Source organism: Mesoplodon mirus (assembly GCF_964341445.2).
Source record: "Mesoplodon mirus genome assembly, chromosome: 4".
Classification (NCBI taxonomy): domain Eukaryota; kingdom Metazoa; phylum Chordata; class Mammalia; order Artiodactyla; family Ziphiidae; genus Mesoplodon; species Mesoplodon mirus.
Genome location: NC_138979.1, coordinates 153,813,738 through 153,832,433, shown reverse-complemented (window position 1 = coordinate 153,832,433; position 18,696 = coordinate 153,813,738). Strand labels below are relative to the sequence as shown.

General features: G+C 36.2%; 1 protein-coding gene across 3 annotated transcripts in view; it reads right to left on the bottom strand.

Annotated features, from left to right (window-relative positions):
* Positions 1–18,696, bottom strand: part of GPHN (gephyrin) — a 631,539-nt gene that overhangs the window by 96,208 nt on the left and 516,635 nt on the right. For all 3 annotated transcript variants that reach the window (XM_082617455.1, XM_082617456.1, XM_082617457.1), the window contains one exon: positions 6,554–6,646. In XM_082617455.1, coding sequence (XP_082473581.1) covers positions 6,554–6,646 — 93 coding nt within the window. The remainder of the gene's footprint in view (positions 1–6,553; positions 6,647–18,696) is intronic.

The window sequence follows — 18,696 nt, the reverse complement described above, 5'->3', positions numbered from 1 at the left end:
GAAAAGGAGAGGGAGAGATGGGGTGGGGGGAAGAGGGAGAGATGGGGAGAGAGGGAGAGATGGAGGGAGAGGGAGAGGGAGAGAGACAGAGAGGAAGTGAAAATGCTTCAGCTATAGATATTCACCTAAAGAAAACAGTATGTGTAAAGGCTCTGGTTCATGTACTCCCTCCATCCTATAGTCTAGCTACTCTCAGGAGTACCTGAGAATACCAAGATGACTCATATTTCAGCTCCATAACATATGCTACTCTCACCGCTTGGAGTGTCCTTTTCTTCTCCCTGCCTTCTGGTTAAAGACTTCTTAGCTTTTAAGACTCAGCTTAAGTGTCACCTTCTCTAGGAAGTCATATCTGACTTCCTTTCCCTCAAGAGTCACCTACTTCTTCTTTTGTTTCCGCAGTGTATTCCTGATATAACTCTAATTATGGCTTCCTAATGTATTTGTAATCACTTGCTTATTTGTCTCAGGGAAATTCCTAGTACCTGCTGAATAATAGGTATTCAATAAATGTTCAATACACGAAGTATTCGAAAGTTCAAGAAACAAATGAGTGTGGCTCCTAAGAATCTTTGTAGAAAGACACATGCATGAATGAATAATAAATAATATTTTCCACTGCAAAATGCTGTATTTTGAATGTCTTCTATTTTCTGCTGGTTCATGTATATTGTTTTCTTCAAAATACGAGTCAACATTCACCAGCTTTAGAATGTTCAGAAAGACTGCTCTGTTTAAGTCTATACAACTTATATTATGTCTAGCATAGTGCCTAGCTCATCACCGATGCTCAGTAAATATTTGATAAAATAAAGAAATGAATTTGGCACTTCCATAATACTTAGGTGGGAAGTCTGTAAACTGTCTTGTACACATTAGTATTGTGCTTTGTAAATTTTCTTAAATAATTTCATAAATGTGTGGTAGGTAGGGATCACTTCCTTTATTTCTTTTTTGAAACCCTCTGCCCTTCAGTCTTCCTCTTGTCTCCTGTTCCCCACACATGCAAATATACACACACTCAAAATGCTCATATCAGTGTTCTGCACAAATGCTCCAAACAAATGTCCTTATATAATGAGTGGCTAGAGATAATCCAGGGCAAGGTTGGTATAGAGTGTCAGGGAGGCCAGCAACTGAAAGAGCCTTTAAGTGATTCTAAGAAGCAAGGTGCTTTGTTGCCAAGGAAGGTACACTGACTGGGGAGAGAATATATCTCACTTTAACTATGTTCTCCACTTTGCCCTGAAAATTTCCACCTGGGAAACATGCCTCTATATTGCTAGCTAAGGAAGGCTCAGTCAACCAACATTATAGAAAGTCCCTGGTACCAACGGAGGAGTCATTTTTACCATTTCCCTTATAACAGTGCTTCTCAACCCTTAATGTGCATAGAAATCACCTGGAGATCTTCTTAAAATACAGATTCTGATTCAGTAGGTCTGGGACAGGCCCTGAGGTTCTACATGTCTAACAAGCTGATGCTTATGCAGCTGGTTCACGGACTACCCTTTCTGAGGAGCAGAGCACTGTAAGACTGAACGGAATACAGACAAATTCAGACTAAGAGAAAACTTAAGAAATAAAAAATTAGTGAACTACAACAGAAGTCCTGATTTTACATCAACACCAAGGCTAACTATTTATTATAAAGACAGAAAAGTAACGATCAATCTACCTAACTTACTGATATTTATTTTAAAATATCTATTAAAGAGACAGGTAAAAGAAAAGCTGCCATTTTCGAGATGAATTCTACCAGCTTGGGTGGGAGGGGGCAGGAGTGGAGGTACAGTGGCAGATGAAGCTAAAACTTGGAAAGAAATTAAGTAAGCCACAGTATGCCATTAGAAAAGATGGATGGATTCCAAGGATTTCTGTAAAGGCTTAGACTCTTTCCCCCCACTAATCCTGGCATTTCTGTTAATAAGTTTTCTTTTCTGTTTTGTAACTGTAGAATTTAATTTGAAGGAAGAGATAAAAGCAATATAAACCAAATCCTAACAGCAAATGCACTGTATAATGCTTAATGCTAGACCCTGAAACTGCTCCCACTTCCACCTTTTTGATGTCCGGAAAACACTTTTAGTCTTTATTTGAAGATTTCTGATTATATCATTTGATATAGAATTGATACCATTGGATAACTATTCATCGTGGCAGTGTATAGAAAATGATCATCCTCAAGCCATTTGCCCTAAAATTATCCCTCATTTTCATTTTCCAGCCATGTGGGAGCTCTCTTTAGATCTCTTGAAATCCTTTATAGCTATTCACTTATTTTCAATAACAAAAGCCTCATCATTTCCATGTTAGGACTGAATAAACAGAGGCCATAGATAGCACAACTTTCAGAGGTACTAGGCACCTCTGTTCTTCAACAGAGGACTAAGGCAGAGGGACTAAGATTCTGTTTATCTCTAATTATGGAACCAAACTGTCTAAGACTGGATGATAGGCAAAAGGGTAATTGATATTTATGTGTATACTAAAATTAACATTGTAGAACGAGTTTGGAGTGGTGGCAAGGGTAGGTGACAAGACTAGAACAACAGGATTAATACTTGCTGCAGTTATACTGAGGGATTAAATCAGGTGAGTTGTTCGGAATTTTAAATCTGCTGCCTGGAAAGCAGGGAGCAAGGAGTAGAACAGATGAATGAGAAGGCATTTTATATTCTTTATCATCATCTTCCAGGAGAAAAATGCCCATATATTGTTAGTATTGGGAAAAGATATATTATTTCCTTAAATACATTATTTTAAGCTTTTTGGGATTAACTTAAATTAATTATTCCAAATTATCTCTCTGATCACATGAGTAATACTCCTATATCATAAGGCTTTCTTTTTCATCCAAAGTGTCCTACAGTGGAAGGCCATTGGCTGTCAAATGAGTTGGAAAACCAGCTATGGCCAAACAGGATTTAAATGGACAAAACAGAAACTCTAAAACATGACTTTTGTGACAGAATAAGAACTAGCTCAAAATCAAAAAGGTTATACCGAATTTTAGTATGCATTTTAACACACTGGAAGGAAGTACAACAAAATGTTAATAGTAGCTAGACAGTGAGATAATGGGTTAAAATGTTCTTTTTGATTTTCTGTATTTTCCATTAGCATGTATTTAATCAGAATGTATAAAAGAAAAAGCTTTAATATTTACTTAACCTAAATGGCAAGGATTTCTCTTAATATAATTTTCCAGAATTGTTTGTTGCACATGGTTCTCAAAATAATTACTGGCTTGTTTATAATTTTCCCTTTTCTTAAATAATCCCCAAACTAATCCTGAAGTGATAAGCCTTTCAAATTGAACATTTTCAAGAGAGTGAATTTGGTATTCTGAGATATTTTTACCTTTATTAACATCTAAGAAGCAATTGTGAGACAATGGGCACCCACATCTCTATAGGAGCGTGTGAATGCATCAAGAAGATGGTTGGCTTAATCAGTGTGAAGGGAGAAATAACTCCTCAAGAATATGAATAAAACTATTGTATTGCTTCTAACTGGTAAATGCTACTTTCATTTTCTTTTCTCTGCTTTCATCATTCAAATTCATTCCCTCCTGAATGTAGTTTTAGGTTTATTAGTTTACATCATCATCACTTGATTCCTGTCTTCTTTTTTTTTTTTTTTTTCCCCCGTACGCGGGCCTCTCACTGTTGTGGCCTCTCCCGTTGCGGAGCACAGGCTCCGGATGCGCAGGCCCAGCGGCCATGGCTCACGGGCCCAGCCGCTCCGCGGCATATGGGACCCTCCCAGACCGGGGCACGAACCCGTATCCCCTGCATCGGCAGGCGGACTCTCAACCACTGCGCCACCAGGGAGGCCCTCCTGTCTTCTTTATACTCTATTCTTTCTTATTTTTTAAAAGCTGTTCCTATTTCTTATTTCTTTAGCTATTTGTTACTGTCTTGATTTTTCAACCCACATACCTTAAAGCAAGTGATCCTCCAACTGGTTTGGAGTTTTATCCCACATGTTTCTCAAGGATACTGGCTAATGCTTAGTGATCCAGAGCAAGTTAGCAACCTCTTTACACCTAGAGGGTTAGCAATGCTCACAGGTGCCACTGGTTATTACTGGAAGGCCTAAGGCAAAGGCAGAGGAGAAGAAAAACAAGGAGAATAAAGGGAGTGGGGAGAAAGGAATGGGAGTAAAGGAAGAAGGGGTGGAGAGAAGAAGGTATACAAAGTAGAGAGGTAGAGAGCCACAACAATAGCCTCAAGGATATTCTTTACCAAAACACTGCCTGGGGTTGGTATTATAACACAGAAAAGACTAAGACCATGGCTTTTTGTTCACTGATGACTTCTGCTGCCTTAATTATGATGTTGAACATAATTAACCAGTCATTCCTACTTTGAAATTTAACCATATCCATGATGGTTATCTGTTATGTGTTATGTCTCTGTTATACATTCCATATCTTAGAGAACTAGCAACGTTTCACAGGAAAGAAATAATGTGAATTAGTTGCATGGTGGATTATCTGTTGAACATTTTATGCCGTGAGATGTCATTTTAAATGTTTGTGTGTGTGTGTGTTTGCGTATGTGTGTGAAATAACTAAAAACACCACCACTCTAAAACAAAAGAATAAATATGATATACTAAATGGTAATTTTATATATAAATTTCTTTGATAGATTCTACAGTTGCAGAAAGGCTCTTTCCTGGCTCACATGGGCTAACTAGAAAAGCTAAAAGCAATAGTTTCTTTTTATTGAGCTGCTGCTACCTCATCTAATAATCACAGAACAACTTACTGTTTCAGAATAATTCTGCCTAATATAATTTATTTTCTCACTTTCTCTTACTTTACATTACCAAGAATATAAAAAAATAGACTTTCTTGTTCTTCTGGTGTTTCATCTGCTGTAGTTGTTTGTTCTACTCTGGAAGTAAGAATTCATCATTTCATAGCAATACAATATGGCTACCAATTATAAGTTCAAACAGAATTTACATTTTAGAGGGAATAAGAAACAAGAGCCAGTGAGGTTATCAAAAGACTAAAATAATTTTCTTTCTGGATAATATTCATTATAATAAACACTATAGAAGAAATGAATTTGGAAGAGAAAACATAGGGGGCATTGGGGATTTGTTATTTATATTTTCAGAACACTCTAATTTGTGAGATAGAGCTGAATGAGGTGCATTTAAGACAGTTTCCTGAGAAAGAATACACTAGTAGGAATTAATCTCTCCACCATTTTATGAGAATAACAGTTTAGATAAATGTTATCCTTTTTTCAGAGATGGTTTAAGAAAATGTGATAATAATAATAAAAGAATAAAAAGTAATAATAATAGTAATAATAGGTACTATTATTAAACATTAAAAAAACAACTATTGAGTGCTTTTTTGGTATGTGTGTGTTTGCCATATACTTTAAGGCCTTCTACAGTCTCACTTAATTCTCACAATAACCTGTTGGGATAAATACTGTTATAATTATCACCATTTTATAGATGAGAAAACCAAGGCTCAAAAAGTTTAAGTGATTTGCTCAAAGTTACATAGATGGAACTGATGCTAGAACCCAGATCACTCTTACTTTGTTATCACTCACTTTTTTATCACTCAAAATCCATAATCTTAACCATTTGTTCTACTGTCTCCAACAGAGAAAGATACTGCTAAGAGATGGCAATGGAACACGGAGGAGGTCAATGAATGTATTTAATTACAAGAAAGAGGAAATTATTTTAATAGCTAGATAGAGTAAAAAAAAAAATCCAAAACCAAAAAATCAAGTAAGGGACTCCATAAATGACCATTAAAAAGGAATTGGCCTTAACAGCTCTGATAAACTGGGAAATGTTTTTAGATATTTCTTCAATGATACCAGCCTTGAGTTAATAACCAATAATAGTTTCTAAGCAATTCAGTTGCATTTTCATTTTGGGTTCTTTCGTAGATTGGACTTTAGGCAGGCAAATGCTACTTAGTATTTGCTTTTGAGCTTTATGCAATCCCAGGCAATTCTAAAGGCATGAGCTGCTGGTACCATCTGGGGCTTCAGAGCCTTGAAATATGGAATCTTCTACGGAATTAGAGGTTTCCCTCATACTTGCTTTCTATGAAGCCCTTATTGATGTTTGAGTTTAAAGCAGAAGAAAAAAACTTCCCCACTTTATCCCTGTGTTGGGAGTTATCTCTCCTTTCTTGGACCATATAGATGTTTTCAACTAGAAAACATTTGGATTTCCAGACCGAGACTGTCTGCCATCTGGTATGTGTAGAGGCCGAAAGAATAAATCATGATACAGTGTCTTTATCAACCTCTACATATTTATTGGTAAGTAAGAATTTTCAAGTAACTATAGTACTGTCACTGAAAAGTTTTAATCAAGATTGTGCTGGAAAATATATAGGTGTAGGTTAACATTGTTATCTGTGAATAAAATTATTTTGACAGCCAAGGGGGAAATAGATGTAATAGTCATTAGGTACCTGGGCTGAGCCAAAAATCTGAAAAAAAAAAAAAAATTACAATGTGAGTATGTTGATACTCAAGAAAACCAAAATATTTACCTCGGACAGCATAGCCATCTTTTACTGATGCTGGGAACGGGGGTAGGTTGTCTTTTGCATATACATCTTGAGCAAGGACTCGCCCCATTCCATCTGTAAGAGAAAAGAAGGAAAATATGGATGTTAAGTGCAGTGGGTTAAACAGGTAGTCCTAAACAAGATGGACATATGTACTTGTCTGACAAGGCTCGTATAAGGGCTCAGTCAGATCTCCTGATTTCTATCCCAAGGAATAGGCGACAGAAGGAAGAGATGCATCCTAGTGTCTGAAATGAAAGATTAAGATTCAGTCAATTAATAGCAATGCTTGCAGGGATTATTTGAATATGAGTAGCTACACAGTCATCAAAGATGTGTTCAAGTTGATGTGTCATTAATCCTTTAACAATCCAAAGATGATTTTCTTTAAAAAAGTAAATTCTTTTTTTTTTTTTTTTTTTTTTTGCGGTATGCGGGCCTCTCACTGTTGTGGCCTCCCCCGTTGCGGAGCACAGGCTCCGGATGCGCAGGCCCAGCGGCCATGGCTCACGGGCCCAGCCGCTCCGTGGCATATGGGATCCTCCCAGACCGGGGCACGAACCCGTATCCCCTGCATCGGCAGGCGGACTCTCAACCACTGCGCCACCGGGGAGGCCCTAAAAAAGTAAATTCTTAAACAGTCATAGTCATTGACCCAGTAATTTCACTTCTAGAAATCTATCTTAAGAAAATGGATAAATCTTTCTGTACATGTTTATTTCAGATTTGCTTACATTAGTGAGAAATGGAAAGAAATCAAAAGTTTAACAATACAGAAATTTAAACAGACAATGATGTATCCTTCTGATAAAATATTATACAGGCTACAGTAATATTTATGAAAAATATTCACTGACACAGGAAAATTCTTATGACAAACATTTTAAAAACATGCAGAACTGTACATATAATGTATAATCCTAACTATGTTAAGATATATGTATATAGAGCAATAGAAAAAGATGGGAAAGGCATACATGAAAATATAAAGTATTTGTTTACTGCAGTATGTTAGAATTATGTATAATTTTATACCCTTTGCTATAATTTTATGAAAATTTCCAAGTTTTCTACAATGATCACATGTAATTTTTAGAGCTTTTTTTCCTTTAGAAGAGAAAAGTAAAGAAAAGAAAGGAGCTTCCTTATCATTCTATTTAACTTTAGCCAAAATTTTGGCTTTATTAACCTCAAAAAATTAGTGACTATAAGAAGAGCACCATTGACCTATTGTGTGAAGTGACTATTCAAACCACTGTTCATCCACTCTGGATGACAATCACATTTGGTTAAAGCTCAGGAGTTTGACTTACTGCCAAAAAGAATAAAAGTTTCAAGAGTCATGACCAATTCTCTAAATCCTCTAGTTAGAATCTGTCCTTATTATTATTATTACTATTGTTATTATTCTAAAGAAGTAACAGAATAATTAATAGGAGATAGAGAAGGAGGAAAAAAAATCAAGCTTCTCTCCAAAGACTATAGGTAATATAGAACTTGATTTACATAAGATGTTTGTATAAATTTAGAAAATTCCATTGTTTCCAGAGCTAGATGAGTCTTTGTTTCTTTTTTGTTTTTAGCTTTGTCCTTCTTAGCCACCTAGAGCCTCTGGTCTCCAGATTCCAGGACAAAGAAGTAAGGACAGACAGATTTTAAATTTTGTACTCTGATCCACAGTGATAGTAATATTGACCCTTTCTTTTTAAGGAAAGCGACACCTGAATTGGAAGGGAGAACTTCTTAGCAGATTCTAGCTGTAGGTACTCCCAGGAGGTTGAAGCTATTCTGTAGCTATGGACCATACTTTGTAAGACCAGGGAAATGGTAGGACCAGAGGGTCTGGTTTGTATTCATATATACAACATTAACTCCCAAATGAACCTGAAGCTATAAGGTAGTCTCTGGTAGTGAGCCCCATGGCATCTGCCCAGGGTCACAATAAACTACCTGGGGTAGCTCCTTATCTGAAACTATTCTGGTCTGGTGTGCCAAATGAAAATATAAGTGCTATGCCAGTTCAGATCCTAAGAGAATAATTTTCTGGGATTTGGAATAGCTCAGTAACAGTGGTTAATAATCAAATATAGCACCAGAGCTGAGTTTTTCTGGCAGCTGGTGCAGTTAATCTAGTAAATGTTTATATAGCATTTTATAAATTACTAAGTAATATTATATACATATATAATCTCATTTAATCCTTAAAAAATCTAGTAAAGCATTATTATATTCATTTTACAGATGAAAAAAGAGAAGTTTAAACAGGGTAAGTAACTTATCCAAGGTCATATATTTCACAGGTGGCTAAGGTAGGATTGAAATTTAGATCTTAGAGCGTCAATCATTACTATAATGGCAATAGCTACATACTCTCCATTTACTGCTCTTCCTCTGTTTCCCTGACATTTAAAAAAGCTACAAGGTGATTCCTCAAAAAATTAAACATAGAATTACCATATAATCCAGCAATTCCACTTCCAGGTATATATTCAAAAGAATTAACAGCAGAGACTTGAACAGATATTTGTGCACTATTTTTATAGCAGTATTATTCACAATACAGTAGTCAAAAGGTGGAAGTAACCCAAGTGTCTACTGACAGATGAGTGGATAAACAAAATGTAGTATGTACATATAAGAATATTATTCAGCCTTAAAAAGGAAGGAAATTCTGGCATATGCCATAATATGGATGAAACTTGAAGACATTATAAAATAAGTGAAAATAAGTGAATTAAGCCAGTCACAAAAGGACAAATATTGTATGATTCCACTTATATGAGGTAATCAGAATATTCAAAATCAAAATCATAGTATCAAAAAGTAGAATGGTGGTTGCCATGGGCTGGGGAGAGGGAGGAATAGGAAGTTATTTTTTAATGAGTATGGAGTTTCAGTGTGGGGAGATGAAAAAGTTTTGGAGATAGATGGTAATGATAGCTGCAGAATAATGTAAATGTATTTAATGTCACTGAACTGTAGTTAAACACAATTAAAATGGTAAATCTTATTTTATGTATGTGTTACCACCATCACAAAAAACTACAAAGAACTGATGGCATCAACAGCTAGCACATGTTATTTTTCCTTCCTAAGTCCTTGCCAGTAGCCCAAGAGAAGTGATACATACTCATCATGGCTCTTTTTATTCCTGTATTCCAGAAAGAAAGAGGTTGAACACTTAGTGTGCTAAGTTTGAAAGACTGTTGATACTGACAGTTGTAGATATCGTAGTGGCTTAACATAAGTTAACTAAGTTCTCATTGACAGCCAATTTAGAGAAAAGAGTATCAGCTGACTTGATTTCTCCCTTTAATGCCTGAGTTACTCATATATCTTACTGTGCAGTTCCACTCTGGAGGGTTCCTAAGGTATAGAGTCTACTCAATCATAATTTGACAAAATTAGATTCTGGAAACTAAAATAAAAACTCTGTTCCATAAGTTTCCAATAATAATTGACCCCCTACCCCCATCCTACCATACACATAAACACTAAGAAATAGCCCTCAAATCTGAGGCTCAAATAATAACTCTGGATTGAGAAGATGTACATATGACAAGAATAAGTGAGTTTATTTAACTATTTATTGAAGTATAGTTGCTTTAAATGTTCTATAAGTTACAGGTGTACAATATAGTGGTTTGCAATTTTTAAAGGTTATACTCCCTTTATAGTTATTACAAAATATTGGCTATATCCTCCGTGTTGTATAATATATGATTGTAGCTTATTTTATACCTAATAATTTGTACCTCTTACTCTCCTACCCCTAACTTGCCCCTTCCATCCTTCCTCCCCACCCTGGTAACCTCTAGCTTGTTCTCTACATCTGTGAGTCTGCTTCTTTTTTATTATATTCACTAATTTGTTGTATTTCTTAGATGCTGCATATAAGTGGTATCATACAGTATTTGTCTTTCTCTAACTTACTTCACTTAGCATAATGCCCTCCAAGTCTATTCATGTTGCTGCAAATGGCAAAATTTCATTCTTTTTTATGGCTGAGTAGTGGTCCAGTGTGTGTGTGTGTTTGTGTGTGTGTAACATCTTCTTTATCTGTTCATCTCCTGATGGACAGTTAGGCTGCTTCCATATCTTGGCAATCACATATAATGCTGCCATGAACACTGGGGTGCATGTATCTTTTTGAATTAGTGTTTTTGCTTTTTTGGATATATACCCAGGAGTGAAATTGCTGGATCATATGGTAGTTCTGTTTTTAGTTTTTTGAGAAACTTCCATCCTATTTCCCACAGAGGCTAAATCAATTTACATTCCCACCAACAGTGTACGAGGAGGTTCCCTTTTCTTTACATCCTATAAGTGAGTTATTTAAATGCTACAATCTATCCAAGCTTCATTAGGCTACAAAATAATACACAGATCCTATTTTAAGAATTCTGTAGTGCTAGCATAAGACTTGCCTAGCGTAATTTGAAAAATGTTTATACTGAGATTGAGCTTTATTTCTGACAAGTGTCCAGTTTCTGGACAAAGAATGATTTGCCACATCTTAAACATAGTGGGCTTTTTCTTATTTCTATGCCATTGCAAATAATGTTGCCTTGGACAGGAATACCTTTTTTCCTTCTTTTCTCCCCCTAGTGAATCTTAGGCAACCTTTAAGTTTCAGCTCAGATGTCACGTCTTTGGTCTTCTGTCTCTAAACAGGAAAAGTTAGTTCATTGACCAGTTGATTTATCCATTCATCAAACACTCGGAACCTACTATACTAGTAAGACCTGGATGATTTCCTCAAGGAATTCACATGTAACAGTGCATGTGAGAGAGGGGGATATGGAAAAATAAAAATATGATTACAAGATAGTATGATATGGGCAGTGACAGATATATGATCAGGGCAATATCAGAAGCATACAGAAAAAAACACCTAACCAACAATTTGTGGAACATCAAGAAAATCTTCCTAGATGAGGTATCTATGCTGAGTTTTACAGTTTGAAGTAAGAACCAAGTAGGAGAAAGGAGGGGACATTTTAGACAACGGAAGCAGGATCGAGGGAGTTTAAACTTAATCTTATGAAAATGGGGATCCAATGTAGGATTTTTAAGCAGAGTAATGACTTCAAGTTAACTTCCCAGCAGTGTTTAAGTCTCTTCAGAGCTAATGGAACTTTTTATGAACTTGCCTAGTGACAAGATACAGAATGGTTTGGAGGGATTGTACTTAGTCTTCATAATTCTTAAAACATTTGTATCCATCTGTTATGGTACACTTTCCACATTACATTATGGTTGTTTGTGAAACTATCTTGACTTCTCCATCAGGTTGTGAATTCCTTGTTGTCACAGCATATCTCACCCACCATTGCATCCCCAGTACCAAGCATAGTGCTTGATACTTAAAAGGCACCCAGTAAATGTTTGTTGAATGACTGAGTCAATGATTGAGTACATTAATGATTAGAACTAAGGAGGGAAAGAAATGTCAGGTAAATAGAGAAAAAGTCATATAAATCAAATACAAACAATTTCATCCAGAGAATACATAAAATGGAGAAGGACATCTTGCTAACTTCTACTCTCATTATTTCCCACTTAGACTCCTCTAAGCAAGTCGTTTTTTTGTGTGTGTAATGGATGCTCACCTCCATGCTTACAGTCATGACTTGCCTAAACCTGGACTATCATCTTCCTTTTTGTTATCAATAAATGTCTATCACCTATTTCAAGACCCCATTTAAGACAGTAGGTTCTCCTTGATTATTGCCCCTCTGAATACTACTCTTGTATATTCAGTTAGTAATATATCAGCAAGTATTTGCAAAATTGTGTGTATGAGTTATCAAGGTGGTGAGTGTGAGAAAAGTGTATGTTTGGTTTCTTAAGTTTCTGAAGAAAGAACTGTATTTTTCATTTATGGCTAATCAAAGCAACAAATACAGGTTATATTTAAAATGACTTTTAGCAGCCTAGACTTCCACAGGAGTCTCTGCTATTATTTAAATTCAGTTCTTCTTAAAAGGCAAGGACAAATCCAAGAGAAATGAAAACATATATCCATGTAAAAACCTGTACACAAATACTAATTGCAGCATTATTCATTAACAGTCAAAAGATGGAAACAATCCAACAGTCCATCAATTGATGAATGGATAAATAAAACATGGTATATACATAAAATGAAATATTACTTGGCCATAAAAAGGAGTGAGGTATTAATGGGAACTATAAAACATTGCTGAAAGAAGTTATAAAGAAGATACAAATAAATGGAAAGACATCCTTTGTTCATGGATGAAAGACATAATATTCTTAGTGCCCATGCCATCCAAAGCCACCTATGGATTCAACGTAATCTCAATAAAAATGCAAATGGCATTTTTTGCAGAAATAGAGAAATTCATCCTAAAATTCATATGGAATCTCAAGAGACCCCGAGCAGCCAAAACGATTATAAAGAAAGCAAAGTTGTAAGACTCACACTTCCTGATTTTATAACATATTACAATGCTACAGTAAGAAAAACAGAGTGGCACTAGCATAAAGACAGACAAATAGACCAATGGTTTGATAGTTAATTTTATGTATCATCTTCACTGGCCATGAGATACCTAGATTAAACATTATTTCTGGGTGTGTCTGTGAGAGTTTTTCCAGATGAGATTAGTATTTGAATTGTTGGAATCAATAAAGTATATCACCCTCCCCATTGTGGGTGGCATCATTCTATCCACTGGGCATCTGAATAGAACAAAAAGGTGGAGGAAAAAAATTGTCCCTTTTGCTTTCCGCCTGCCTGTTTGACCTGAGACGTTGGTCTTCTCTTGCCCTTGAATGGGCTTTATACCAACTCCCTTGGTTTGCAGCCTTTTGGACTTGGACTGGAATTATAACACCAGCTTTCCTGGGTCGCCAGCTTGCAGATGGCAAATCATGGGACTTCTCAGCCTCCATAATCATGTGAGTCAATTCCTCATAATAAATCTCTTCCTATATATATTCTGTTGGTTCTGTTTCTCTGGAGAACTCTGTCTAATACAAACGGAATAGAATAGAGAGACCAGAAATAAACACTCACGTATATGGTCAAATGACCTTTGACAAGGATATCAAGACCAGTCAATGGGAAAAAGATAACCTTTTCAAAAAATGATGTTGGGAAAACTGGATAGCCACATTTGAAAGAATGAAGCTGGACTCTTTTATCTTCCACCATATACAAAACTTAACTCAAAAAAGATTAAAGACCTAAATGTAAAACAAATAACTATAAAACTCTTAGAAGAAAACACTGAGGAAAGGCTTCATGACATTGGATTTGGCAATGATTTCTTGAATATGACAACAAAAGTACAGGCAACTAAAGCAAAAACAGACACAGGGGACAACATCAAACTTAAAAACTCTTGTGCATCAAAGGATACTATCAACAGAGTGAAAAGGCAAACTTCAAAATGGGAGAAATATCTGCAAATCATATATCTGATAAGGGGTTAATCTCCTGAATACATAAAGAAATCCTACAACTCAAAAACAAACAGATCTAATAACCCGATTAAAAATGGGAAAGGCACCAGGAATAGGAGCCCCCAGAGCACTTGGCTTTGAAGGCCAGTGGGGCTTGATTGCAGGAGCTCCACAGGATTGGGAGAAATAGAGACTTCACTCTTTTTTTTTTTTTAATACATCTTTATTGGAGTATAATTGTTTCACAGTGTTGTGTTAGAGAGACTTCACTCTTAAAGGGCACACACAAAATCTCACACACGCCAGGACTAAAGGCAAAAGCAGTAATTTGATAGGAGCCTGAGCCAGACGTACCTGCTGGTCTTGGAAGGTATCCTGGGGAGGCAAGGGGTGACTATAGCCCACCCTGGGGACAGAGACACTGGTGGCGGATATATCAGGGAGGATTCATCTGTGTGAGCTCTCCTGGAGGCTGACATTTTGCCACCAAGACCTGGCCCCACCAACAGCGTGTAGGCTCCAGTGCTGGGATGCCTCAGGCCAAACAACAAACTGGATAGGGACACAGCTGCACCCATCAGCAGCCAGGCTGCCTAAAGACTTCCTGAGCCCACAGCCACCTCTAGACATGTCCCTAAGCATGGCTCTGCCCCCCAGAAGACCAAGACCCAGGTCCACCCACCAGGGGGCAGGCACCAACTCTTCCTGCCAGGAAGCCTGCACAAGCCTCTAGACCATCCTAATCTACCAGGGGACAGACACCAGAGGCAAGAAAACTACAGTCCTGCAGCCGGCAGATTGACTCCACGAACAAAGGCCAGATACTGACCAGCTGCCCCCTGGCCCTTGGGTGACAAGAAGGGAGTGCACTTCTGGGACACATAGGACATCTCCTACAGAGGGCCACTTCTCAAAGGTCAAGAAACGTAACCAATCTACCACATACATAAAAATGCAAATAGCAATTTAGACAAAATGAAGCAACAGAGGAAGATGTTTCAGACAAAGGAACAAGATAAAACCTCAGAAGGAGAACTAAGTGATGTGGAGATAGTCAATCTACCCGAGAAAGTGTTCATGGTAATCATCGTAAAGATGATCAAAGAAGAGTTAACACCTATCCTTCTGAAGCTATTCCAAAAAACTGCAGAGGAAGGAACACTGCTGAACTCATTCTATGAAGCCACCATCACCTTGATACCAAAACCACACAAAGATATCACAAAAAAAGAAAATTACAGGCCAATATCACTGATGCACATAGATGCAGAAATCCTCAAGAAAATACTAGCAAACTGACTCCAACAATACATTAAAAGGATCATACACCATGATCAAGTGGGATTTATCCCAGGGATGCAAGGATTTTTCAATATCTGCAAATCAATCAATGTGATACACCACATTAACAAAGTGAAGAATAAAAACCATATGACTATCTCAACAGATGCAGAAAAAAGCTTCTGATAAAATTCACCATCCATTTATGATAAAAACTCTCCAGAAGTGGGCACAGAGGGAACATACCTCAACATAATAAAGGCCATCTATAAGAAACCCACAGCTAACATCACACTCAATGGTGAAAAGCTGAAAGCATTTCCTCTTAGATCAGGAACAAGACAAGGATGACCACTCTGGCCACTTTTATTCAACATAGTTTTGGAAGTCCTAGCCACAGCCATCAGAGAAAAAAAAAGAGATAAAAGGAACCCAAACTGGGAAAGAAGTAAAACTGTCACTGTTTGCAGATGACATGATGCTATACATAGAAAATCCTAAAGATGCTACCAGAAAACTACTAGAGCTCATCAATGAATTCAGTATAGTTGTTGGATACAAAATTAATATACAGAAATCTGTTGCATGTCTATACACTTAACAATGAAAGATCAGAAAGAGAAATTAAGGAAACCATCACATCAAAAAGAATAAAATACCTAGGAGTAACCTACCTAAGGAGGCAAGAGACTGTACTCTGAACACTATAAGACGCTGATGAAAGAAACTGAAAATGACACAAACAGATGGAAAGATATATCGTACTCTTGGATTGGAAGAATCAATATTGTTAAAATTATCATACTACCCAAGGCAATCTATGGATTCAATGCAATCCTATCAAATTACCAATGGCATTTTTCACATAACTAGAACAAAAAATTGAAAAATTTGTATGGAAACACAAAAGACGCCAAATAGCCAAAACCACCTTCAGAAAGAAGAATGGAGCTGAAGGAATCAAGATCCCTGACTTCAGACTATACTACAAAGCTACAGTAATCAAAACGTATGGTACTGGCACAAAAAACAGACTTGTAGATAAATGGAACAGGATAGAAAGCCCACAAATAAACCCACACACTTATGGTCTATTAATCTACCACAAAGGAGGCAAGAATATACAATGGAGAAAAGATGGTCTCTTTAATAAGTGGTGCTGGGAAACCACTTGTAACAGAATGAAATTAGAACATTCTCTAACACCGTATACAAAATTAAACTCAAAATGGATTAAAGACCTAAATGTAAGATCAGATACTATAAAACTCCTAGAGGAAAACACAGGCAGGACACTCTTTGACACAAATCACAACAATATTTTTTTGGATCCGTCTTCTAGAGTAATGGAAATAAAAAAAAAAATAAACAAACGGGACCTAATTAAACTTAAAAGCTTTTGCACAGCAAAGGAAACCATAAACAAAACAAAAAGACAAGCCATGGACTGGGAGAAAATATTTGCAAATGATGCTACTGACAAGGGATTAATTTCCAAAATATATAAACAGCTCATACAGCTTAATATATATATAAAAAAACTGAACAACTTGATCAAAAAATGGGAAGAAGACCTAAACAGACATTGCTTCACAAAAGACATACAGATGGCCAACAGGCGCATGAAAAGATTCTCAATATCTCTAATTATTAGAGAAATGCAAATCAAAACTACAATGAAGTATCATCTCACACCAGTCAGAATGGCCATCATTAAAAAGTCTACAAATAATAAATGCTGGAGAGGGTAAATTGGTGAAGCCACTGTGGAGAAGAGTACAGAGGTTCCTTAAAAAACTAAAAATAAGAGTTACCATATGATCCTGCAATCCCATTCCCGGGCATATATCCAGAGAAAACTCTGATTTGAAAAGATACATGCACCCCAATATTCATAGAAGCACTATTTATAATAGCCAAGACATGGAAGAAACCTAAACTGTCCATCAACAGATGAGCGGATAAAGAAGTGGTGTATATACACAATGGAATATTACTCAGCCTTAAAAAAGAATGAAATGATGTCATTTGCAGCAACATGGATGGACCTAGAGATTATCACATTAAGTGAAGTAAGTCATTCAGAGAAAGACAAATATCATATGATATTACTTATATGTGGACTCTAAAAAAATGATACAAATAAACTTATTGACAAAACCAAAATAGACTCACATAGAAAACAAAGTTATGGTTACCAAAGGGGATAGCGTGTGGGGGGAGATAAATTAGGAGTTTGGGATTAACGTATACACACTCCTACACATAAAACAGGTAAACAACAAGGACCTACTATATAGCAAAGGGAAATATACTCAATATCTTTTAATAACCTATAATGGAAAAGAATCTGAAAAAGAATATACACACACATATCTGAGTATATTATATATATATATATATATATATACACACGCACACACATATATATATATCTGAATCACTTCGCTGTGCACTTGAAACTAACAGAACATTACAAATTAACTAAAATTAACAAACTTTTAAAAATGGGAAAGGACTTGAATAGACATTTCTCCAAAGATGTATGAATAGCTAATAAACATATGAAAAGATGCTCAACATCACTAATTATCAGGAAAATGCAAGTCAAAATCACAATGAGATATCACCCCACATCCATAAATCGGCTACTATCAAAAAATCAGAAAATAAAAAGTGTTGATGATAATGTAGAAAAATTGGAATCCTTATGTAATGTTGGTAGGATTGTAGAATAGTGCAACCAGCATGGAAAACTGAAGAAGTTTCCTCAGAAAATTAAAAATAGACCTACCATATGATCCATCAATCTCACTTCTGAGTATATATCCCAAAGAATTGAAAGCAGGGTCTTGAAGAGATATTTGTACACCCATGTTCATATAGTACGGCTATTCATAATAGTCAAGAGTTGGAAGCATCCCAAATGTCCATCAACAGATGAATGGATTAACAAATGTGGTGTATATATCTAAATACTGTCACATGGCATAACATGAACAGACCTTGAGGACATTATACTAAGTGAAATAAGCTAGCCACAAAAAGACAAATACTGCATGATTACACTTATATAACATATCTAAAGTAGTCAAATTATTAGAAATAATAAGTAGAGTGGTGGTTACCAGGGGCTGGGATGAGGAGGAAAAAGGGAGTTGTCGTTTAATGGGTAAAGAGTTTCAGGTATCCAGTATGAAAAAATTTTGGAGATATGTTTCACAACAATGTGAATGTACTTAATGCTACTGAACTGTAATGGCTAAGATGATAAATTTTATGTTATATGTTTTTTTTACTACAGTAATATTTAAAAAAGGAATGAGATACTGATACATGTTACAACATGGATGAACTTTGAAAATATTATTCTAGGTAGAAAAAGCCAGTAATAAAAGACCATATATTAT